At 48.5% G+C, this 23891-nt stretch overlaps 5 protein-coding genes across 5 annotated transcripts; 2 read left to right on the forward strand and 3 right to left on the reverse strand.

The window, feature by feature from the left end:
• Positions 1–1152: 1152 nt before the first annotated feature.
• Positions 1153–3907, reverse strand: PtA15_6A707 (uncharacterized protein; the record flags this gene model as incomplete). Its single annotated transcript, XM_053170441.1, has 4 exons — positions 1153–1873; positions 1899–2356; positions 2571–2807; positions 3461–3907. 4 exons carry the CDS (start codon positions 3905–3907, stop codon positions 1153–1155), a joined length of 1863 nt encoding a protein of 620 aa, XP_053021632.1.
• A 34-nt stretch (positions 3908–3941) lies between these two features.
• Positions 3942–6689, forward strand: PtA15_6A708 (uncharacterized protein; the record flags this gene model as incomplete). The annotated part of the gene is made up of 2 exons (XM_053170442.1): positions 3942–4058; positions 6570–6689. 2 exons carry the CDS (start codon positions 3942–3944, stop codon positions 6687–6689), a joined length of 237 nt encoding a protein of 78 aa, XP_053021633.1.
• A 3303-nt stretch (positions 6690–9992) lies between these two features.
• Positions 9993–11159, forward strand: PtA15_6A709 (uncharacterized protein; the record flags this gene model as incomplete). The annotated part of the gene is made up of 1 exon (XM_053170443.1): positions 9993–11159. One exon carries the CDS (start codon positions 9993–9995, stop codon positions 11157–11159), a length of 1167 nt encoding a protein of 388 aa, XP_053021634.1.
• A 4501-nt stretch (positions 11160–15660) lies between these two features.
• Positions 15661–18365, reverse strand: PtA15_6A710 (uncharacterized protein; the record flags this gene model as incomplete). Its single annotated transcript, XM_053170445.1, has 16 exons — positions 15661–15847; positions 15921–16049; positions 16116–16193; positions 16264–16277; positions 16353–16481; positions 16553–16630; positions 16705–16762; positions 16826–16855; positions 16927–17219; positions 17287–17422; positions 17493–17661; positions 17730–17820; positions 17913–17955; positions 18023–18057; positions 18151–18172; positions 18262–18365. 16 exons carry the CDS (start codon positions 18363–18365, stop codon positions 15661–15663), a joined length of 1596 nt encoding a protein of 531 aa, XP_053021635.1.
• Positions 18366–19152: 787 nt separating this feature from the next.
• PtA15_6A711 (uncharacterized protein) lies at positions 19153–19674 on the reverse strand (the record flags this gene model as incomplete). Its single annotated transcript, XM_053170446.1, has 1 exon — positions 19153–19674. The coding sequence occupies one exon, from the start codon at positions 19672–19674 to the stop codon at positions 19153–19155; it is 522 nt and encodes a 173-aa protein (XP_053021636.1).
• Between the last annotated feature and the right edge of the window lie 4217 nt (positions 19675–23891).

Raw genomic sequence — 23891 nt, forward strand, 5'->3', positions numbered from 1 at the left:
CACCTGTCAAAGACTGAGTCAAGATTATCTGACCAAAGGAAAGCAACTTGAGGTTAGCTATTCATAACGTCATAATAAATATATCATCATGCACTTATCTCCTTCGTCATAATAATTCCATTCTAGGTTGTTAGGCATGCCGTAGTTTATACCGGTGAAAGTGAAACACCCACTGAGGTTTACTTCTTGGAGGTGGCATTGGATGGAAAATATGTCAAATATTCAAGCAATGTGGACTTCAGGAATGCAGAGAATCGACCTGGTATAGACCCGGAAATTGCCCGCCTGTTGACTGCATTTACGCATTGGTCATATGTCAGCTCTAAAGGAAAAAGCCTGATCTGTGACTTGCAAGGTGTGGGACCTATTCTCACTGATCCACAAATCATCGACTTGGATGAGGGGTATGTTATTCAAATTTCTACATACAAACTTATAGTCAAATGCTTACAGTTATTTTTCAGGCGATGGTCTGACGGTAACAACTCAAGATATGGAATCAAAACATTTCTTGAAGAGCATGTTTGTAACAAAGTATGCAAGGCTCTTGGATTTGGACCTCCATGTGATCACATATTTGAAACTGATTTGTCAAATAAGGGTAGGAATAAGTTCCAAAAAACCGTGTATCAGTTAAATCCAATACTGACTATTCAACTTCAACTGCACCAGTCTCTCTTAAGGTCCCAATTTGAGTCCCAAGGCCTCTCTCTCAAAGACGATCTCAACATGGCACTCTGTCTCAACCCTCTCAGCAAAGTTCACAACGTGGCTCCCTGTCTCACATCCTGTTGAAGATTCCAGAAGAACCCCTCCATTCTTCAGGTCGTGACACCAAATCATCAGTTCCAGGTTTAGAGAACACTAGTACCTCTTGACCTCTCAACCAGATTCATACTTTTGACATCAAATTCCAACTGCTCCACATTCTTTTGATTCACATTCATTTGTTTCTGCATCTCCATCTCCCGCACATTCAGTTCGAAATGCATTTGTTTAGCAACACTGAATGAGATCATTGACTCCCAACTACTGCACATTCATTTAAGATTCCCCAAGCTTTGTCACGTAATTTTCATTGAAAATTCTCTTCAGGACACGCATTCTCTAGTGAACAACAATTTAAATACAATTCTGGATTGAAAATGATTTCTAGGTACTGTGATCGTTGCTATCTTTGTCTAAATGATGATAAACGCCACCAAAATACATATCATCTCTATCGTCATACTCGCCATTCATGTAGTTCTGACAAGCATTACTTGCCCTAGTGGCAACTTGAAGCGAGATGCCAGTTTTGGTACAGTTTTTGGACTTGGTCGGCTTGAGGGTTCCATGAACATACTCCTGAGCTCGGAATATCATGAGACAAACAGAGGCAGGGCTGAAATTTAGAGCTACCTTGATGTCACAAAAAATAAACTGCCCGTTTTCAACCTTATATCCTGGGGGCGCAATCTGTCCAGTTTTTTTGGCGGTTGGAAGGATCATGGCAAACGCCAGCGGGAGGTCAGTGGCATCACCAGTGTCTTTGTGATGGTGATTGTAAAAGCCGTTTGCTGAGTATGCAAGGTTGGAGGCAAAACCGTACGGGGACTTGTCTTCTGCGGATTTTGGAAAGTTCACATCAGCAATTAAGGGGATGCCGTGGCAGTCCATGTAGGCCTTGTTCTTCTCGACAGCAACGTTTCCAAAGCTGTGAAATAGTTTCCAGAGTATTTCGCCAGCCTTGGAGGATTCCGACATGAGTGCTTCGTAGCCTGTTGGATTTTTTTCGATGGCCTTTTTGTTCCGATAGCGTCCAATAATTTCGAGGCCTTCGTACCCTTTGCGCCACCCAATCGCCCACATCACCCCCCCCACATTTCCGAGTCTTTGAGGATACAGCATGAATGAACTCCTTGCAACGATTAAGGAATGAAGTTAGGAAGTTGAGTTCATCCAATTGGCCATTCGGCATCGATTCGATGGGCAAGTATTGCACAATTGCAATCAGTTGACTAGTTGATTCGTTGTATATTTTGGTATAACCGTCATGAACTTGAACAAAGTTTGCCTTGACGTATTCCAAAGCGCTAGTATTTTCGGCATCGGTTGGATTGCAAGCGATTATTTGTGTTTTCCAGGGCTTTTTGACTGTTTTCGGATTCGCTTCATGAGCAGCAACCTGTGCGTTGTAAGCAGCAACTCGTTTCATGAGGTCGGCTGTGATATTGGGGAATAGATCGATCGGCTTCACGTGCCCTTTGATGATGTGGATGCCAGACGGAGGGGGTGCAGTGGTGACCGTTTCGGCTGATTCCTGCTCTCTTTTATTCATCCTTCTTTTTGCAAGATACCTATTCCGCCTTTGTCGCTGGTGATCATTCAAATTTCTGTGTTTTCCATTCAATATGAGGCCGTATTAGGCTCAAGTTAAAGTAGAAGACAAGATAAATGAAATCCCATAGTGCCAAAGTGGGTCGGTGACATTCGTGTACAAGAGAAGAAGAGTTGGGAGGTGTAAGAGAAGAGCCGACATTGATCAGCAACACATATGAATCACGGTTCAGAAGGGAAAAAATACAAACGATGAGCTGATTTGGTTCCCTTGGGGGGGTGGGGGCAAGGGAGATCGCGGAGGCGGTGGGGGCAAGGGAGATTGCGGAGGGGAGCTTGGGTGCTTTTTTCGAGTTGATGATCTGGATTTTCGCTTCAATGGGGGTGGGGGCGAGGCTGATAGCTTGGGAGAGCCCGGGTGCTTGTTGGGATTGGATCGTTTGAGGTGTGAGATGCGACCCATGGTCAGTGATGTGTGGAATCACTAGCTGTGTCAAATAAAGCATGTGGTGAGTACTGGTTAGTTAGGAAACTGCTGCCACTCCACACGTACCTGGAAGTTGAAACAACTTGAAACAACCACACGGCACCACTGAAAGGCTAGTGGCTAAGGAGTTGCTGAACTAATATTTAGTGAACAAGCTAACTCCGTGTCGAGGAGACTGTTGCTATGGTGGGGAGGTTAGTGGTGGTGCAGGGCCTCGCAACGGTGGCAAGGCTAGCAATGGCGCCGAGGATTGTAATGATAAGTTCAAGCGTGAGCGGTAGGCTGGAGCGGAGGAAGCAGTAGCGACGAAGTGGGAGTGAGGCTGAGAGCACAGGAGCGAGAGCGGAGACAAGGAAGTGAAAGCAGATATAGTGCAAGGGTGCGAGGGTCCGGCTTGTATGGATTGAGCGAGGGCGATGTGACCAGGGAGACTGAGCTGAGCGTCCTAACCGCTAGCTTAACTAAGCCCTGCAGCAATGATTTGATTGGGAGGCTGGACCTGGCTGGACTGATAGCGACGAAGCTAGACCCACACCGACGGGACTGCAGCAATGAAGGAGAGGCCGAACTGATAACAAGTAAGCTACACGCAAGCCAACCAGACTATTGAAGTTGGTTAATCGATTGAAGTGCTGGCAGGATCGAGAGACTCACCTTGGGGGAACGGCTTGATCCTTTGTCAAGGGGAAGGTGGTGCGTATGTCCCTTACTAGGGCGTTGCAGCGTGAGCGGACCCGCAATTCCACAACCCAGGGCCAAATTTAACGCCCCGGGGATTACGGCCTCTCGAGTGCCCGGATCCGCGGCTCTTCCAGCTGGAGAAGTCGGCTGCTCATGTGTGTGGCCGGGCCGGTTGGCGCAATCGACAACTGGGGCTGGTCGGACACTCCTTGGGCGGCCGTGCTGGCAGCCACATCGATCCCAGAACTCTTTGCGGACCTCCTCCTCATCGACCCGGTGATCGGACCGGCACATGATCACGACATGGCCATCACCACCAGCCTTGTCACCCTGGCTGTTGCCCGCCAGTCGGACCTGAATCCTTTCCACAGATAAACCTCTCCTGGTTTCCGCATCTTTTGAACACCATGTCCCGAGCATCTTCCCCAAGCACTATCCCTTGCTCTCCCCCAGCATGATCTACGACGCCAAGCGGCTGATTGGCCGCAAATTCAACGACGCCGATGTCCAACGTGACATGAAACTGTACCCCTTCAAGGTCTTCAAGAAGGGCAACAAGCCTGTCCTCCACGTTGAGTTCAAGGGCAAGACTTTTTGGAGATGTCCCAATATAATATGGCCTATCTTGCATGAAAACTGTTACACACTTCTTGTTTGATAATAGAGATTTGTGAATTGCACATCAATTCTATAGGCTTGTCTTTTGTTGTAAAATGCTGAAATGAGATAACCACGATAAAATCTGGTCAAAAGATGAACTAAGTGAAATCATGGGTGCTTCTCAAAGTGCAAAGAGGTTAATTTAATGCAACAAACATATCAATCTTCAGAAGATGATTCAGTGATTCGATCAAATTGTGCTTTGACAAGTGGCAGCATCTGTTGAAAAACTTTCCACACATTTCCCACAGACATTTCCGCAAAACTGATTCCAATCTCCTCAAGAACATTGGTTGCCACTTCATGAAACCATTCCGGAGTAATTTCAAACATTGAGGTGCGGTCTTGGAAATCAGACTCCAAAACTGAGTTCACGACTTGGGCCGGAACTGGTACTAGTTGATCCGTAGTTCCTTTAGCTTCAGGTGTGCTGTAACAGAATTCAGCACTACATCCAGTTGGGAGTGCAGTTCAATGGTCAAGGCGCCGTTTGGAATGGTTGTAGATATCAACCCAAATGTCTACACTGGATTGAAACACCGGTATCCATAAGAAAAGAAAAAGGAGCCTGGTACAGTACTGTCAGTTGTGAATCATGTTATTTAATGTCAACCAGGATGCGTGACTTACTTTTGAACCCTATCATTGGGGTCATAAACAGAAGTTTGGATTGCTTCTTCAATGTTATTCATGATGGATCGGTTATGTTGTTTCATCATCTGGGACCATAGGGCCTCAATCTTTTGATTGTGAGTTGATTTGGTGTAGTGCATTCTTGCTTTGGCTTCCTCTACGCTCACTCCAGCAAATTGATGAGACAACCAGGGAAAATATGTTCCAACAAGAACAGTTTCACTCCCAAAGTTGCTGGTAATCTTCAGTGGTATGCCTCCAATAGTTGATGCCAGATGGAGAAAATACACTCCAATGTGTCGTGGGTCGTTATTTGTCACGTGCACAAACATTCCAAGAATTTTTCTTGACCAAGCGTCAATGAATCCGTACACACAAATTCCATACTTCTTCAACTTGTCATGTCCATCAATAGACCAGATGTGATTGGGACCATAAGTTCTGTACACCCGTCGAATGCAAGCATGACGGAGCCGGGCTGCAACTCCTTCAGGATCTACTTGCTTAAGTACTTCATAGACCATTTGTCTGATGGGGAGATAAGGGGTTGTGTACGTAAGTGCAAGGTCTAGTATCTGGCTTCTTTGGGAAGATTTGGGAGCTCACCTGGGTATTCGTATGGAGTATTGACGCATCAGGATAGTTTGCATCCTCCGATATCCAACATTGTCATGGAGGAGACTTCTCCGGGCGTGGTCAACAGCTTCAAAAACCCTTTCCATTGTTACCTGTCCTTCTGCTACATCATTAACAAGCAATTTAATCTTGAGCCTCCGTAAGTACCGTTTGACAGTACTGATTGAGACTTTGAGTTTAACTTCCTTTAGTAGTCATCCGACAATAGAGAAAATTATTTAAGCAGGCACAACAGCTCATCAAGTACTGAGGATCATACCATTCTTTCTGAAGAGCAATTCACCTCTGAAAATGAGCTTGTCAATAGCAATGTCGCATTTTCAAATGCAACAAATAATTTGAACACTTTTCACTCAAATGAAGACTGCACAGATCATTCCACCTCTAATGAAAACCGTACCAATAATTCATACTCTGATGAAGAAAATCACAGCCTTTCAGACAACAATGAAGACCTTCCAAGCAAATTTAGCTCCAAAAAAGACTATTCAGATGTGTCAAACACAAACAATGAATTTTCAGATTCTGCTAGCTCTCACAACAGTGACACTGACAACAGAGGCCACAGATGGAATCTAGCCTCAGATGAAGACAATTTGACCTCGGATGAAGACTCTTTGGCCTCCAATGAAGACGGTTTTGCCTCCAATGAAGATGATTCCGCCTCTGACAAAGATGATTCCGCCTCTGACAAAGATGATTCTGCCTCTGACAAAGATGATTCCGCCTCCTACAAAGATGATTCCGCCTCCAACCAAGATGATTCCACCTCTGATGAAAATGGTTCAACTTTCAATGAAGACAATTCAGCCTCACACAAAGAAAGTTTTTCTCACAGCCCTGATAATGGTAGTCAGGACAACCATGAATATTCAACAATCAAAAATGGAAATACTGAATCTGATTCTCATGAAGACAAAGACCCAATGACATCAGACTACTCTGAATTATCGGGATCCGATGACAATGATTTCTCCCAACTATCAGGCTCAGATGCTGCCACAAACAGCAACTCAACCAATAACCAGTCACCTGATCACTTGGAAAGGAAAATTGTGCAGAAACTACTAGCCCAAGGCCATAAAGGTCCAAGAATCATCAAGAACTTGAAAACTGAGCATGGCATTGACATTCTTCCTCGGACATTCTCTAGGAAGCGCAAGAGATGGGGTCTGCGGCACAAGGACCTTCAAAATCTTCCACCACCCCCTTTGTCACCCCCAGTACGAGCATCAATCTTGTCATCTCATTCCAAAGGTCTTACTCTTGTTGAAATTCAAGCTCGTCTACTAAAGGAAGTTAAACTCAAAGTCTCAATCAGTACTGTCAAACGGTACTTACGGAGGCTCAAGATTAAATTGCTTGTTAATGATGTAGCAGAAGGACGGGTAACAATGGAAAGGGTTTTTGAAGCTGTTGACCACGCCCGGAGAAGTCTCCTCCATGACAATGTTGGATATCGGAGGATGCAAACTATCCTGATGCGTCAATACTCCATACGAATACCCAGGTGAGCTCCCAAATCTTCCCAAAGAAGCCAGATACTAGACCTTGCACTTACGTACACAACCCCTTATCTCCCCATCAGACAAATGGTCTATGAAGTACTTAAGCAAGTAGATCCTGAAGGAGTTGCAGCCCGGCTCCGTCATGCTTGCATTCGACGGGTGTACAGAACTTATGGTCCCAATCACATCTGGTCTATTGATGGACATGACAAGTTGAAGAAGTATGGAATTTGTGTGTACGGATTCATTGACGCTTGGTCAAGAAAAATTCTTGGAATGTTTGTGCACGTGACAAATAACGACCCACGACACATTGGAGTGTATTTTCTCCATCTGGCATCAACTATTGGAGGCATACCACTGAAGATTACCAGCAACTTTGGGAGTGAAACTGTTCTTGTTGGAACATATTTTCCCTGGTTGTCTCATCAATTTGCTGGAGTGAGCGTAGAGGAAGCCGAAGCAAGAATGCACTACACCAAATCAACTCACAATCAAAAGATTGAGGCCCTATGGTCCCAGATGATGAAACAACATAACCGATCCATCATGAATAACATTGAAGAAGCAATCCAAACTTCTGTTTATGACCCCAATGATAGGGTTCAAAAGTAAGTCACGCATCCTGGTTGACATTAAATAACATGATTCACAACTGACAGTACTGTACCAGGCTCCTTTTTCTTTTCTTATGGATACCGGTGTTTCAATCCAGTGTAGACATTTGGGTTGATATCTACAACCATTCCAAACGGCGCCTTGACCATTGAACTGCACTCCCAACTGGATGTAGTGCTGAATTCTGTTACAGCACACCTGAAGCTAAAGGAACTACGGATCAACTAGTACCAGTTCCGGCCCAAGTCGTGAACTCAGTTTTGGAGTCTGATTTCCAAGACCGCACCTCAATGTTTGAAATTACTCCGGAATGGTTTCATGAAGTGGCAACCAATGTTCTTGAGGAGATTGGAATCAGTTTTGCGGAAATGTCTGTGGGAAATGTGTGGAAAGTTTTTCAACAGATGCTGCCACTTGTCAAAGCACAATTTGATCGAATCACTGAATCATCTTCTGAAGATTGATATGTTTGTTGCATTAAATTAACCTCTTTGCACTTTGAGAAGCACCCATGATTTCACTTAGTTCATCTTTTGACCAGATTTTATCGTGGTTATCTCATTTCAGCATTTTACAACAAAAGACAAGCCTATAGAATTGATGTGCAATTCACAAATCTCTATTATCAAACAAGAAGTGTGTAACAGTTTTCATGCAAGATAGGCCATATTATATTGGGACATCTCCAAAAAGTCTTGCCCTTGAACTCAACGTGGAGGACAGGCTTGTTGCCCTTCTTGAAGACCTTGAAGGGGTACAGTTTCATGTCACGTTGGACATCGGCGTCGTTGAATTTGCGGCCAATCAGCCGCTTGGCGTCGTAGATCATGCTGGGGGAGAGCGAGGGATAGTGCTTGGGGAAGATGCTCGGGACATGGTGTTCAAAAGATGCGGAAACCAGGAGAGGTTTATCTGTGGAAAGGATTCAGGTCCGACTGGCGGGCAACGGCCAGGGTGACAAGGCTGGTGGTGATGGCCATGTCGTGATCATGTGCCGGTCCGATCACCGGGTCGATGAGGAGGAGGTCCGCAAAGAGTTCTGGGATCGATGTGGCTGCCAGCACGGCCGCCCAAGGAGTGTCCGACCAGCCCCAGTTGTCGATTGCGCCAACCGGCCCGGCCACACACATGAGCAGCCGACTTCTCCAGCTGGAAGAGCCGCGGATCCGGGCACTCGAGAGGCCGTAATCCCCGGGGCGTTAAATTTGGCCCCGGGTTGTGGAATCGCGGGTCCGCTCACGCTGCAACGCCCTAGTAAGGGACATACGCACCACCTTCCCCTTGACAAAGGATCAAGCCGTTCCCCCAAGGTGAGTCTCTCGATCCTGCCAGCACTTCAATCGATTAACCAACTTCAATAGTCTGGTTGGCTTGCGTGTAGCTTACTTGTTATCAGTTCGGCCTCTCCTTCATTGCTGCAGTCCCGTCGGTGTGGGTCTAGCTTCGTCGCTATCAGTCCAGCCAGGTCCAGCCTCCCAATCAAATCATTGCTGCAGGGCTTAGTTAAGCTAGCGGTTAGGACGCTCAGCTCAGTCTCCCTGGTCACATCGCCCTCGCTCAATCCATACAAGCCGGACCCTCGCACCCTTGCACTATATCTGCTTTCACTTCCTTGTCTCCGCTCTCGCTCCTGTGCTCTCAGCCTCACTCCCACTTCGTCGCTACTGCTTCCTCCGCTCCAGCCTACCGCTCACGCTTGAACTTATCATTACAATCCTCGGCGCCATTGCTAGCCTTGCCACCGTTGCGAGGCCCTGCACCACCACTAACCTCCCCACCATAGCAACAGTCTCCTCAACACGGAGTTAGCTTGTTCACTAAATATTAGTTCAGCAACTCCTTAGCCACTAGCCTTTCAGTGGTGCCGTGTGGTTGTTTCAAGTTGTTTCAACTTCCAGGTACGTGTGGAGTGGCAGCAGTTTCCTAACTAACCAGTACTCACCACATGCTTTATTTGACACAGCTAGTGATTCCACACATCACTGACCATGGGTCGCATCACACACCTCAAACGATCCAATCCCAACAAGCACCCGGGCTCTCCCAAGCTATCAGCCTCGCCCCCACCCCCATCAAAGCGAAAATCCAGATCATCAACTCGAAAAAAGCACCCAAGCTCCCCTCCGCAATCTCCCTTGCCCCCACCGCCTCCGCGATCTCCCTTGCCCCCACCCCCCCGAGGGAACCAAATCAGCTCATCGTTTGTATTTTTTCCCTTCTGAACCGTGATTCATATGTGTTGCTGATCAATGTTGGCTCTTCTCTTACACCTCCCAACTCTTCTTCTCTTGTACACGAATGTCACCGACCCACTTTGGCACTATGGGATTTCATTTATCTTGTCTTCTACTTTAACTTGAGCCTAATACGGCCTCATATTGAATGGAAAACACAGAAATTTGAATGATCACCAGCGACAAAGGCGGAATAGGTAGCTTGCAAAAAGAAGGATGAATAAAAGAGAGCAGGAATCAGCCGAAACGGTCACCACTGCACCCCCTCCGTCTGGCATCCACATCATCAAAGGGCACGTGAAGCCGATCGATCTATTCCCCAATATCACAGCCGACCTCATGAAACGAGTTGCTGCTTACAACGCACAGGTTGCTGCTCATGAAGCGAATCCGAAAACAGTCAAAAAGCCCTGGAAAACACAAATAATCGCTCGCAATCCAACCGATGCCGAAAATACTAGCGCTTTGGAATACGTCAAGGCAAACTTTGTTCAAGTTCATGACGGTTATACCAAAATATACAACGAATCAACTAGTCAACTGATTGCAATTGTGCAATACTTGCCCATCGAATCGATGCCGAATGGCCAATTGGATGAACTCAACTTCCTAACTTCATTCCTTAATCGTTGCAAGGAGTTCATTCATGCTGTATCCTCAAAGACTCGGAAATGTGGGGGGGTGATGTGGGCGATTGGGTGGCGCAAAGGGTACGAAGGCCTCGAAATTATTGGACGCTATCGGAACAAAAAGGCCATCGAAAAAAATCCAACAGGCTACGAAGCACTCATGTCGGAATCCTCCAAGGCTGGCAAAATACTCTGGAAACTATTTCACAGCTTTGGAAATGTTGCTGTCGAGAAGAACAAGGCCTACATGGACTGCCACGGCATCCCCTCAATTGCCGATGTGAACTTTCCAAAATCCGCAGAAGACAAGTCCCCGTACGGTTTTGCCTCCAACCTTGCATACTCAGCAAACGGCTTTTACAATCACCATCACAAAGACACTGGTGATGCCACTGACCTCCCGCTGGCGTTTGCCATGATCCTTCCAACCGCCAAAAAAACTGGACAGATTGCGCCCCCAGGATATAAGGTTGAAAACGGGCAGTTTATTTTTCGTGACATCAAGGTAGCTCTAAATTTCAGCCCTGCCTCTGTTTGTCTCATGATATTCCGAGCTCAGGAGTATGTTCATGGAACCCTCAAGCCAACCGAGTCCAAAAACTGTACCAAAACTGGCATCTCGCTTCAAGTTGCCACTAGGGCAAGTAATGCTTGTCAGAACTACATGAATGGCGAGTATGACGATAGAGATGATATGTATTTTGGTGGCGTTTATCATCATTTAGACAAAGATAGCAACGATCACAGTACCTAGAAATCATTTTCAATCCAGAATTGTATTTAAATTGTTGTTCACTAGAGAATGCGTGTCCTGAAGAGAATTTTCAATGAAAATTACGTGACAAAGCTTGGGGAATCTTAAATGAATGTGCAGTAGTTGGGAGTCAATGATCTCATTCAGTGTTGCTAAACAAATGCATTTCGAACTGAATGTGCGGGAGATGGAGATGCAGAAACAAATGAATGTGAATCAAAAGAATGTGGAGCAGTTGGAATTCGATGTCAAAAGTATGAATCTGGTTGAGAGGTCAAGAGGTACTAGTGTTCTCTAAACCTGGAACTGATGATTAGGTGCCACGACCTGAAGAATGGAGGGGTTCTTCTGGAATCTTCAACAGGATGTGAGACAGGGAGCCACGTTGTGAACTTTGCTGAGAGGGTTGAGACAGAGTGCCATGTTGAGATCGTCTTTGAGAGAGAGGCCTTGGGACTCGAATTGGGACCTTAAGAGAGACTGGTGCAGTTGAAGTTGAATAGTCAGTATTGGATTTAACTGATACACGGTTTTTTGGAACTTATTCCTACCCTTATTTGACAAATCAGTTTCAAATATGTGATCACATGGAGGTCCAAATCCAAGAGCCTTGCATACTTTGTTACAAACATGCTCTTCAAGAAATGTTTTGATTCCATATCTTGAGTTGTTACCGTCAGACCATCGCCTGAAAAATAACTGTAAGCATTTGACTATAAGTTTGTATGTAGAAATTTGAATAACATACCCCTCATCCAAGTCGATGATTTGTGGATCAGTGAGAATAGGTCCCACACCTTGCAAGTCACAGATCAGGCTTTTTCCTTTAGAGCTGACATATGACCAATGCGTAAATGCAGTCAACAGGCGGGCAATTTCCGGGTCTATACCAGGTCGATTCTCTGCATTCCTGAAGTCCACATTGCTTGAATATTTGACATATTTTCCATCCAATGCCACCTCCAAGAAGTAAACCTCAGTGGGTGTTTCACTTTCACCGGTATAAACTACGGCATGCCTAACAACCTAGAATGGAATTATTATGACGAAGGAGATAAGTGCATGATGATATATTTATTATGACGTTATGAATAGCTAACCTCAAGTTGCTTTCCTTTGGTCAGATAATCTTGACTCAGTCTTTGACAGGTGGGCAACACCATCTTGAATTTGTTCAATAGAAGTGCACTTGCTTCGTACATGAGCGCATCCGTTGCGTGATGAGTGAGTTGTGGAGTCTTGTCATGGTAGCGTATTTTGGCAACATATTTCAGAATCTCCATGGATCCATTGGTGGTGAGTGATTTGACTTCAGCTCTAAATGCCTTTCTCATACTCCCTTCACCAATCTTTTGGTCAAGGTGAACTTTCAAAGTAATTGGTTCTGCCTCGGCCCCAAGCAAAAGAAACCTTTTGCTTGAAAAGTTATCAAATTCAGGTTTGTCGCTCTGAGTCTGAAATATTAAGCGGTGTGCGTTGATCCAGCCTGCAGTATTGACTGAAATCGTTGAGGGTACAGACCGGCCAAGGTAACCGATTTGGGTAGATAGACTTGCAGGACCCCTGGCAGGTACAGTACCTGTGGAAATGTGAATTATTATACACATCTATTCAAAGCACAATTGATTAGATAGTAAAATAAAAGTGTAAAACTCACAAGCAACACCATTGGCAGCCCATGAATCAGATTTCTTGACCGCTTTGCTTGGTCTTGCTGGATGAGACTTGTTGGTACGATTTGAGTCTGAAGGGTGTGATTTTTAATTTGAGAATGTCTTTTGGGTGTGAGGTCTTGTGGACAGGACCTCAATTGATGGTAATTCTGCATCAGAGCTAGGTGAATCAGAATCAGATGATATCTTCTGGGCTTTTCTTCGGCAGGAGGGGGCCTTGCTTGGAAGGTATTCACTACTATCGGAATATTCATCTTGATTTTTATTGGAATCACTATCTTCACATGGATGTTGGTACGCCAAATCAACTTGAATAGGCTTTCTATTGGTTGATTTGTGGACTACAAAAACTAGAGAATTTAAATCAAGCAGGCGACTTTTTCCGTGAAGAAGACTAGCATTTTGTTCAGCATGACGCGGTAGTCTATCTAGCAAGAGTTTCTGGAGAATCTCTGGAGTGAATCTACTCAAGAGTTGAGCCCGTAATTCTTCAAACAGGTTGGGGTTGTTGACATCAACCGTTTGTTTGATATTGAATAGTAACGGATTGTTTGCAGGCTTTTTTCCTTTGTACAGGACCAATCCGCAGTCAATGAGTCAAATGTTGGGGGATGGTGCAAATTTTGTCTCCTTGAGGGCGGCCGTGGTTGGTTTCTTTTTGGGGTAAGGAGCGGCTGAGGGTTTTTTTCTCTTAGCAGTGATTGCACTTCGGAAGTATTCTTTAGATCCAACTGGTGGTTGACTGGAGGAGCTTGTGGAGTCTGAAAGAGGACAAATACGGCTAGAGGTAGGCTTTTTCTTTGGACGACTATGGGAGGTAGGTTGGCTATCAAAACTGTTCACGAATGATGGGGGATTGTGTGAAGAAGCTTCAGATTTGTCGTGGCTTCCTGTGCCTTTTAGGCATTTAGAACACCAGGAGAAGGTTAGGGCGGCGCTGGTCCACCTTTGGCACTTTGCACAGGTGGGCATGATTGATGCTGGGGAGGAGCGAGCGTCCTTCTCTGCCCGACAGATGTCCGGCATTTATAACAGCAAGAAGTTGTTATAAATCACACCTGACACACACTGCTTGCTACGGGTTTCATTAGCATACCAGCCAACTGCAAATGTTTTCTTCAAGTTGTTATCTGTAACGTGCTACATAGTACAATATGGGGGAAATGCGAGGATTGCACGCAAAGTAGATTGGTCCAAGGACCAAAAGTGGCTCTTGGATTGGTCCAAGAGTCTACGCGACCCAATTGAGGATGTATTTCATTACTCCTGGCTTCGAGAGCATCCGTCGGAGCAATCTTTGAAATTGTAAGCGTTAAGTGTTATCGGGAATCCCCTGCCAGGATCCTCTTCACCATTCATCCTGGCCCAATCACGAAGATGGTGTATGTACATCTGTGGAGTTGCATGTCCAAACCTGTTGCAACTAGGTTATGACATGTAAGAGCTATGTACATGTACTGTTTGTAGTATGTGTGTGCAATGTTTTTTTCGGAAGTGTGTCAGGTGTTGGCGCGATTGGCGCGATTTGAGGTTGGCGCGAAATATGACCCCTGTGGGCTTCCGTACGCCGCCCCAACCAAGACGCTTGGGTGGCATCGCCCACGGGCGCCGGACTGATGGTGTCAAGGGCAGCTGTCCACCTGCGGCCTATACTGGCGCCCCCACGGCCCTCACGACCCCAAGCGTGACATGGTGGCGTCAGTATGCCAACCTGGTCATCCTGGCGTACTGTACCGCCCACCTGGCGCATGTACGACTGAAGCGTCAGGTGGGCGCAGGCGCTTTTGCCGATTCGCCCGGGTGTGTAGTTCCTGCACGCCTGACATTGGGCCTCCAACGGCGCAGCTTCAACTCCACCCTCTTCAACAAATGGCCGCTCATGAGGGGGAGGAATGCCATTGAGTGGGGTGGTGTCCAACGGGCTTTCCAGCTCCCCTGTGCAGTCCAAAAAAAGGACCTCTGGCCCACTCCCAATCCCCCTCTACCTATAAATGGATCGCTCCACCATACACTCCATTTTCTTTTGGGAGTGCAACTGCCTCAGCTCCTTTATTGTGTTGCATTTTGGTGCCCTGATAACTAGAGATTGCCATTGGACACAGCATTGTGGTACTCCATGGGGAGGCCAGCTGCCCAAAGCCAAAAAGGATGGAGGAGTGCATCCAGCAAAATTTGGGAGTGCATTGAGGCTGACCCAATAAACACAAGCACCAAGAGGCAAGAGGCCTGGCTTCGCAGTGGGCAACAGTGCTCATGTGAATCTGCAGAAGCACGTATAATAGTCGCAGTAAAAAGGGCCAAATGAAGTGAAAAGTGCCAATAGTAGATCAAAGTCTGGACGCACTCACCCCAGGCCAGCCATTTCAGTTCCAAGGCCCCCTTTTTCAGAGAGTTGCTTGGGGACGTTCTGCGGCTCCAGGCCTCCTCCCCAAATCCAGGGCTACGAAAGAAAGATCATTAAGTTGTTCAAGAGACAGCAAGCCGGAGACAGCGCAAGAAGAACTGTGGGGACGCATTACAAGATCAAAAAGAAGCGAACACAAAAGCACTAGTTCGAAATATAAGGGAGGAGAGGGAAGTGGTGGGCGGGGTGATAATAATACATCGGATGGGAACGCGGAACAGGATATTTGTTCGTGAGGAAAAATAGTCTGCTTCTGCTACACCAGTAAATATATGTATGTACTCCTGATGATAACAATACTGCCATGTGCCGTTTGGGAGGTCCATAAGGGAGGGCACACAGGGATTAAGAAAGACAAAAAGCAAGCGAAGCGCTGTTGATTTTGAGGGGAAATCTTGCACTAGTGTTCATTTTGGGTGGGAGATCAAGCGACTTTGGCGAGTTTGTCGGCCCGGTCGTCTTCGGCGATCGAGCCGAGGGGCGTAGAGGCGTGGTGGTTGTCGAACTCGCCGTTGACGAGCCGCTGGCGATAGGCGTTGGAGCCGAGGATGGAGCTGTTCATGTACAGCTGGTCGACCTGCTCGAGCGACAGACCCTTCGTCTCAGGAATACTGTAAGATGACGCCAACAAGCAAGTCAGACAACGAGGCTCTCGACACGGGCTATATGGGGGGTGGGACTGACCAGAAGAAGGTGAATAAGAAGCACAAGGCACAGCATGCGCCCCAGATGAAGAACACGTTCGACTTCAGCCCGGCTTTGCCCTCACCCACATCGACCAGGTAGGGTGTCGAGTATCCGATGGCGAAGTTCCTGGATGGGAAAGCGGAGGTCAGTTGGGAAACGGTGGGAACAGAGGTGAGTAGAAGAGAGACGAACAAGGCCCAGTTGGATGCGGTGGACATGGACATGGCCTTGGCTCGGATGGCCAATGGATAAATCTCACTGGTCACAACCCTGTTGGAAATAGACGTCAAATGATTAGACGTCGGACTCGGCGAGGATCAGGATATGAAAGTAAACTCACCATGCGATGGGGCCCTGTAGGGCAACGAGTCGAAGGAGGATGTCAGCGTTGGCTTGACGCAAAGCAGGTCAGGGGAAATAAAGGCTTACCCAAGTGGCTGCAAACGCGCCGATGTAGATGCACACGAGCGAGATCAAAGCGCGCTGGCCATCCCTGTTGGTGCTTTCAAGCTTCAATCCGATGATTGCGACCATGAATTCACAGACACACATGACGGCCTGTAGGGGGAATGAAGGACAACGGTGGTCAGAGTAGGCAGAGGAAGGGTCAAGGGGGATTGATGGCGTACAGCGCCGGTCAACAAGAGCGATCGTCGTCCGGCCTTGTCCACCAACCAGATTCCGGGGATGGTCATGACTACATTGACCTGCGACCGATACAACACAACGGTCAGCTAGGGTGCTTTATCATGAACTTTCTAGAAGAGGATCGGGTACTCACGACGTTGGTGATGATCGTGATGGTGAATGCGTTCTGGATCCCACTGTTTTTGAAAAAGCTGTGGAAGGATTCAAATGTCAAGACCTGGTCATATGTAGTAGGCGAATAACACACGGCTTACGTTGTGCCGTAGTAGAAGATGAAGTTGATCCTAAAATTAGAGAGAGGCCAGGTTAGTGCAAGAGTTTAGACGAGCAAGAGATTGACGAGTGGGCGACACACCCGGTGAGCTGTTGGAGGGCTTGAATACCCATACCGGTCAGCGTCCTGAGACGGTATTTGCCGGGTCCGGATTTGAAGCAGTCGGCGTAAGTGGAGGTGCCCATGGCGCGTTCGGCGCGCAGGCTTTCGACGACCTCCTCGTACTCGCTCAACACCTGGGGGGACGAGACTGGGATAGAGAGGAGTCTGGAGAGCGACTTCTTGGCCTCCTCTTCGCGGCCCTTGAGGATCAGGTACTTGGGCGACTCGGGCAGGATGTATAGTCCGAGAGACAAGATGAATGCCCAGACGAACTGCAATCCGAAGATGGGTTAGCATTGGATGGAGGTGGTAGGACGGAGGAGGAAGGTGTGGGTTTACCTGGATGCCGATGGGGATTCGGTACGAGCTGGCATCTGAAAAGTTCTGGGTAGCGTTAACGACGATGGCAGCGACCAAGAGACCGATGGTGATGGCCCATTGATAACAGGCCACGACAGCGCCACGGATCCATTTGCTGTGGCAGGAGGGGATTGCAAGCGAGTAAGTCAGGGTATGGATGAGAAAGCGAAGAAGAAAGGACGAACGGGGCACATTCAGACTGGTACATGGGGACCAGACAAGACGTCATTCCGACGCCGAGACCGGCAAACACACGGCCGACGGTGAAGACGGGGACGGAGGTGGAAGCGGTTTGCAGGGCCACGCCGACACAGAAGACGGCGCAGGCGACGATGACACCCCATCTGCGGCCGACTGTCACGGCGGGTGGGTGGCAGAGTGAGCTGGGATGTAACATGTACTGAGGGAGTCTGGACACGTACGGCGGTCTCCGAAAGGGTATGCTAACAGGGCACCCGTAAACGTCCCGGCCGAGAGGATAGAGGTGACCAGAGAATCGTTGGCAGTCGTGAGCTATGTGATTAGTTGCAGAGGGGTCAAAATGAGTTGGAGTCGGATCGAGGTACATGAACGCAGCGAAGAAAACGAGTTTCGGGGCAGCTTACTCGGTATTCCCCGTTGGGCTGCAGATCTCCAAAGTGCTGCTGCCTGGAACGTTGTAGTAAAGAAGCGTCAGTCTCACCGATTTGGCCCTGTATGGTTGGGCGGCACTGACCAGTAAGGCATCTCCTTGGTTCCGGAGATGTAACCCTGGATAGATCACGAAGCAACGGGAGGCGCATGTAAGGCGCTGATTGACATGTGTGGGGGGGAGTGTGGGGTACATGGAAGAGATCTACTGACAGTGTCATAGCCGTACAAGAATCTGCAGTGATCGTCAGTGGGGTAAGAGATGTGAGTGTGTCAGCCCAGAAGTCTCGCGAAGGCGCCGCTGTTGAGGGGGGATGGACGCACCCTCCAAAGGCCGCAAACAGCGCCATGGCCACTCCGACCAGCTTGGCCCTGGTCGTTGCAGGCTCCCCGAGGGGGATCACCCGATCGTCAAACGCTTTTGACATTCTCGAAGATTCTGGACGGGAGCTGCTCTAGCAGGGAAGACGCACGCCGAGCGTTGTCAGCTGCGGCCGGAGGGTGGATGCGCGGGATGGATGGGATGACACGTACCGGTTGGACTCAGGAATTCGGGTGGGGGGTGGAAGGTCTGAGCTGGATCTGAGTGTGGGTTAGCGCAGAGTATTGTCCGTTGAGGCGGAGAGATGGGAGGCGGTAGGTTTTTATTGTGTGTGTGTGTGAGTGTTTGTGGGTGGTTTTGATTAATAAGTTATTTGGAATAGCTTATGATGAATGAATCTTGAGCAGAGTAATGATGTTGCGTGCAACAACGCTTTCGAGAAGGAGGTTGGCGGGCAGTTGGGATGGTGCTGATGAGGAGGGTGTGGAGGCGACAGGAGATCCTTTATGGGGATCTGATCAAGGAGGACGATTGTGGGGAAATTCGAGGGAGTTCCTGGGGACTCCCAGGAGAGAGATGTACGGTATGGGTATTTGCGAATATTCAATGCAATGTATGCACTACGTCGGGTGGTGAAACGACGATGTGAAGCGGTGGGGCGGGTAAGGATGGCTGAATCGGAGCAAGACCAGTTCCGTTTTGGGCCTCTTGGAGAGTGTACCGAGGTGTGGTGGAAGCAAGTCAGCTGGGCAGTGGGGGCAGTCTGTATACAGTGGTGCCCGGAGGAACTGGGGATTGGGATACAGTCTGTGGGGTGTGTGGTCGGGCTTGTCGGTGATGGCGACTGAGTCGGAGTCGGGCGCTGGCTGAGCGCGTCTGCGGTTAGTATCCACTTAATTCTTCTCCTGGCGGCCGGGGTAGCGATGACGAGCACGCTGTGGAGCTGTAGCGCTTGTGGACGGGGATTGAGTTTTCCGCTTCTCAGCGGGCGGCCTTCTTCCTGCTGCTTCTTTTGGCGTGTACTGGGAGCGAAAGCCGAACGCCTGCAATCGATCCGAGGGAGACTGAGACCGGGTCAACTGATCAAGCCAAGGCACACTGCACTCGGATGGATCTCGCTGGAAGATGGCTGTGTTCTGTGGGCTTGTCGGGGGCAGAGCGAGTCGGTTGGGGCTGGCAGTCATGAGATGGCGAGAAGCACACGCGCTCGACGCTGCGATGCTCAGCATTCTCGACACGCTGCTCACCAATCCCGGAATATCTACTTGCTTCATCCGGACCGCCGGAGATGGTGTCCCCATGAAGATGCCGATTTTCCCTACAACGGAGCTGTGAGTTCTGGTCTGCACCCAAATCCGGACACCCCCAGACAGCTGCGAGCCTTGTGGAGCTGTCAGGAGTCGGCTGGATGGCATGGGCAGGCATGAACCGTCTATCCGGCGAGCCGCGGAGACATAAAAGAAATACATAAGAGCTTACATAATTGCCCGTCGAGGTGGGCGAAGACCGTCAGAGACGGATTTGTACACTCCATCGAGACAAAACGTGGCCCGGGCCGAGATCAACGGAGCCTGGATCGGCCTGGATATTCAAGCTGAGCTCATCATGAGCAATTCCCTTTTTTGGCTCCAGGCGAGAGAAACACCCAAGCTCATCGTCAACCTCAAACGATGCCCATATCATCCACCGATGTGTTTACGTTGACGCGCATCAGAGCTCACCAAATTCTTGACCTTGGAGGGACAGACGACACTGGCGAGGAGGTGCATTTTGGCCTCCACAGCTACACAACATCCATGCACATGGTCCGACTCGAGGTCTTGAAAAGGCTGAAAAAGGATGGAAGAGGGGGTGCAGATTTTCCCCACCCGGGCAAACTTCCTTAACTGTGAAAGTGACGAGGGTCGAAGAGTGACAGTCGCAGACCTCGTTGTGAAAACCCCGCCAGTCGGCCCATATCCAGACTGCGCACCCATGACCACGTCATCAATCCTGGATGCTGGGATTCCGTTGTGGCCAGGAGAGGAGCCCGGGCATCACATCTAACGAGTGATTTCAGGGTGGATGCTCCCCCTAACATGTCTCGAAAGTCGTGAAGAGAGGGGCCGAGGTGGGAATGGAATAGTCGCGTAGACGGATAGTTGGCTCACACAGAATCAGCACAGGAACAGCTCAAAGGAAGTGGCAGAGCAGGCCGATTCGGCCTCGCTGACCCCTCATCCAAGATGTCTACTCTCGAGTCCACACAAGAGCTGGACGGTCAACAAGAAGGCACAGAACACACATTTGGTACCGTGCAGCCGTCCAAAGCTTGGGAGAACTCGGATCCGGATAAGAGAGACCTGCGTCGCAAGGGGATGTTATCCTGCTAATATCGGATGGCGGCGAAAATGCAAGCCAGTAGCTCAGCAGAGCAGGGCTCTGTGTGCGCAGATCGAAGCCGGGTGGGCCCGCTGGTGCACCGACAAGGAACGACGCGGATGAATCGTCTGCTGGGACGCAGGGCGAGCGAGAATGATTGGGCGGGTCTTCGGGTTGGTGCTCGTCATGGGCACGCGTCGTCCGAGTGGACCTGTGTCAAGCTATATTGACCCCCCGCTTGGAGGGAAGATCGACTGGGCAAGACTTCTGGCAGCGCGCTGGGCCGCCGGGGTCCCGACATGTTTCTCATTCTGGGCACAGAATTTCAGGGCTCGGTGTTCGCCGTCGGTTGGCGGGAATTGGGCGGGATGGATGGGGCTGGCAGCGGGGCCGCTCATGGGAGGCCAGCGTGGCGAACTCGTCCGGAACGACGGTCAAATAGAACACAGAACATCATGTTGTGGGCGGGAAGCCGGGGACCACTCTTTCCAAAACACATCCCATCAAGCATCAAGGCCTCTGCAAGGCCCCAGAGCTGGTGGTCGAACCTCACCCAAGGCTGTACTTTGTGGCCCCGCCTGATCTTTATCGGGCCTAAAACGATAGGGCTGTATGTCCGATAAAGATCAGGTGGGACCACCAAGGAGAGCCTGGGACGAGGGTCGGACTGGCCTGCCACCTCTATAGAGCCTTGCGGAGGACCTGATGCTTGATGGGACGTGTCTTGGAAACAATGGCTTGGAATAGCTTGGCTGGTCCACGCAACCAAACACACAACGAATCAATTCCGGGCAGGTTTTGACTGAGCGGCTGCCACAGTGTAAGACTCCTCAGAGAATGCACTCTGACGATAAGATGTGCGTCGAGGTGATTAGCTCAAGTGCGCCTCGGTATCGGTCCAAACTCGGTGGATTACACTCACCTGACAATAAGATGTGCGTCGAGGTGATTAGCTCAAGTGCGCCTCGGTATCGGTCAAAACTCGGTGAGGAAAGAGTGGAACCGGTACCGGGCGCCTTGGACTAGACTAGGTACAAATGGGCGCAGCCGCAGTAGAGTATGTATGTACAAAGGGAAGTACATGCATAAAGATGAATAAACTTGGGATTTGCTAAGGGCCTGTACCATGGGCCTCAATTTTGAAAAATTTCAACTTTTTTTGCCCTGTGCACAAAAACTGAAAACTAGCGGAGGGTTCAAATGTTGAAATTCTTCACATTTGGGCTCAAGCCTACATTTTGGCCAGGCTCAGTTTTTGTCCCAAGAAATTTTGAGGCAAATAAATTTGGAAAATTTCAATTTTCATGCCCTATGGTACAGGCCCTAAGTTTACCACATTGGCTCTACCCCGGCCTCCAACACCCTCCCCCCCCCCAAGGTGGTAAACTTCACCCCCGTATAAGGATTAGATCCGGACCCTGAAGACCCGGAGATACCCGACCGGGTATCGGGTCGGGTATCCGATTGGGTGTACCGGCAACCCGATCGGGTATCCGACTGGGTATATGTATGAGAGGCTGGAGCTTGGAAAGTGTCTCCAGCCTCTGGTGAGCCAGTCTATTGATTGATGATTGATTGGTGTGATCAATCATCAAGTGTGATGCAAGCATTTTGAGCATTTGATGGTAGCAATCCTATGAAAACTTGTATGTTATTTTTATTTTGTTTTTCGGAAAATAACTCGATAAAAGTATTGGGTGAGAGAAAAATGAGGAATTTTTTGGGGAATGTTAAGTTGAAGAGGATGATGGGAGGATGTAATCAACATCAATCACATTCTCATCGACCCAGTCCTTCAAGCAAATGAGTGCTTCAAGGGTATCGACGCACATTTGGTTTTGTGTATAATCCTGGATATGACGACCAGCTGAGAAAGCTCTCTCAGACGGAGCACTGGATGCTGGGACTGCAAGGTAGGTTTGTGCCATGTTAGCGAGGCTGGGGAACTGGTCGGAGTTGACCTTCCAATACATAAGCGGATCTCGATCTTCGTCTTCACATTCAGAGGCCAGGTAATAGTCAATTTCATCGTCTACCGAGCACATTTTTCTTCGTTTTTTTGTGAACAGGCTGGATTTCAGAGTGTTTCTTGTGGCATTTGGATTGAGATCGTCATCTGTTTGTTCTTTGTTGTAGCAATCGTGTGTGAAAGTGCGGGCTTCGGTCTTGAAGATCTCGAGAACTGTTTTTCGGTCAACTTTCATGAGGTCCAAAAGCTCCAGTCTAAGTACATTGGTTTTGATTCGAGGATCGAGCAAGGTTGAGCAGAGGTAGACTGGTTTTGCAATGGCCGCATCGAAATAGCCCTGCAGCTTATCGAGCATTTCTTGGGCCGAAGGTATCAATTCACGAGCTTGGTACATGTTTGATGCCTTTATTGTCCAAAAAAATAAAACAATCAGTTTTTTTCCAGATGCAATGAGGAAAATTTTTGAAGAGAAGCCTACCTCTTCAATGTTTTTTATCAACATCAGGTATACCGGCGCAGCAAGCACTAAAGTGGCAGTCTTGTCAGGGGAAATGGTCTGAGTTGCCTCATCAAGAGGCTTCAAGAAGTCACAGAGTTGTTTGACTTTGAGCCATTCAGTTTGGCTGAGGTCGTACTTATCAGTCAGGTCATGCGTGTCGCAAAACACCGAGATACACGAATGAAGTTTCCAGGCGCGTTCTAGCATATAGAAGGTTGAATTCCAGCGCGTACTAACATCCTGAACCAAAGTTAGTTCCTCTCCTCGCATTCCAACAGTGATCTTCTTGAAGGATGCAGCTTTCTGGGGTGAGTGTTTCAAGAACGAGGTGAGCCCACTGATCCAAGAGATGATAGGTTTGACTTCGACCAGAGGTGGAGGATCATTCAATAGGTCTGATAGACGATCCGGTACCGATGATGTTGATGCTGGAAGTTGGGTTGGCTTGGAGAATGCTTTGATTCCCGCTTGAGCAGCAAGATTAATCACATGTGCCATACAATTGAGGAGGCACTTCTGATTATCAAATGAAACAAGAGAGTGTAGATGAGCTCCCATTGTTCGGTTGTTGGATGCGTTGTCCGTGGTAATGCAAAAATTTTTGTCACCAATGTCGAAATCTTGGAGCACATCGCCTAAATGATCTCCAAGTGAGACTCCCGTGTGACTTCCCTCCACAAGTCGGGCACCCAGGATGATTGAACGTAGAGAGAATTTGGCATCGATCCAGTGTGCTGTAACTCCAAGTACTGAGCAATTGCTTGGGGAAGTCCAAGTGTCGCAAGTCAGGCTTATTTTTGATT

The sequence above is a fragment of the Puccinia triticina genome, chromosome 6A (assembly GCF_026914185.1).
Source record: "Puccinia triticina chromosome 6A, complete sequence".
Taxonomy (NCBI): domain Eukaryota; kingdom Fungi; phylum Basidiomycota; class Pucciniomycetes; order Pucciniales; family Pucciniaceae; genus Puccinia; species Puccinia triticina.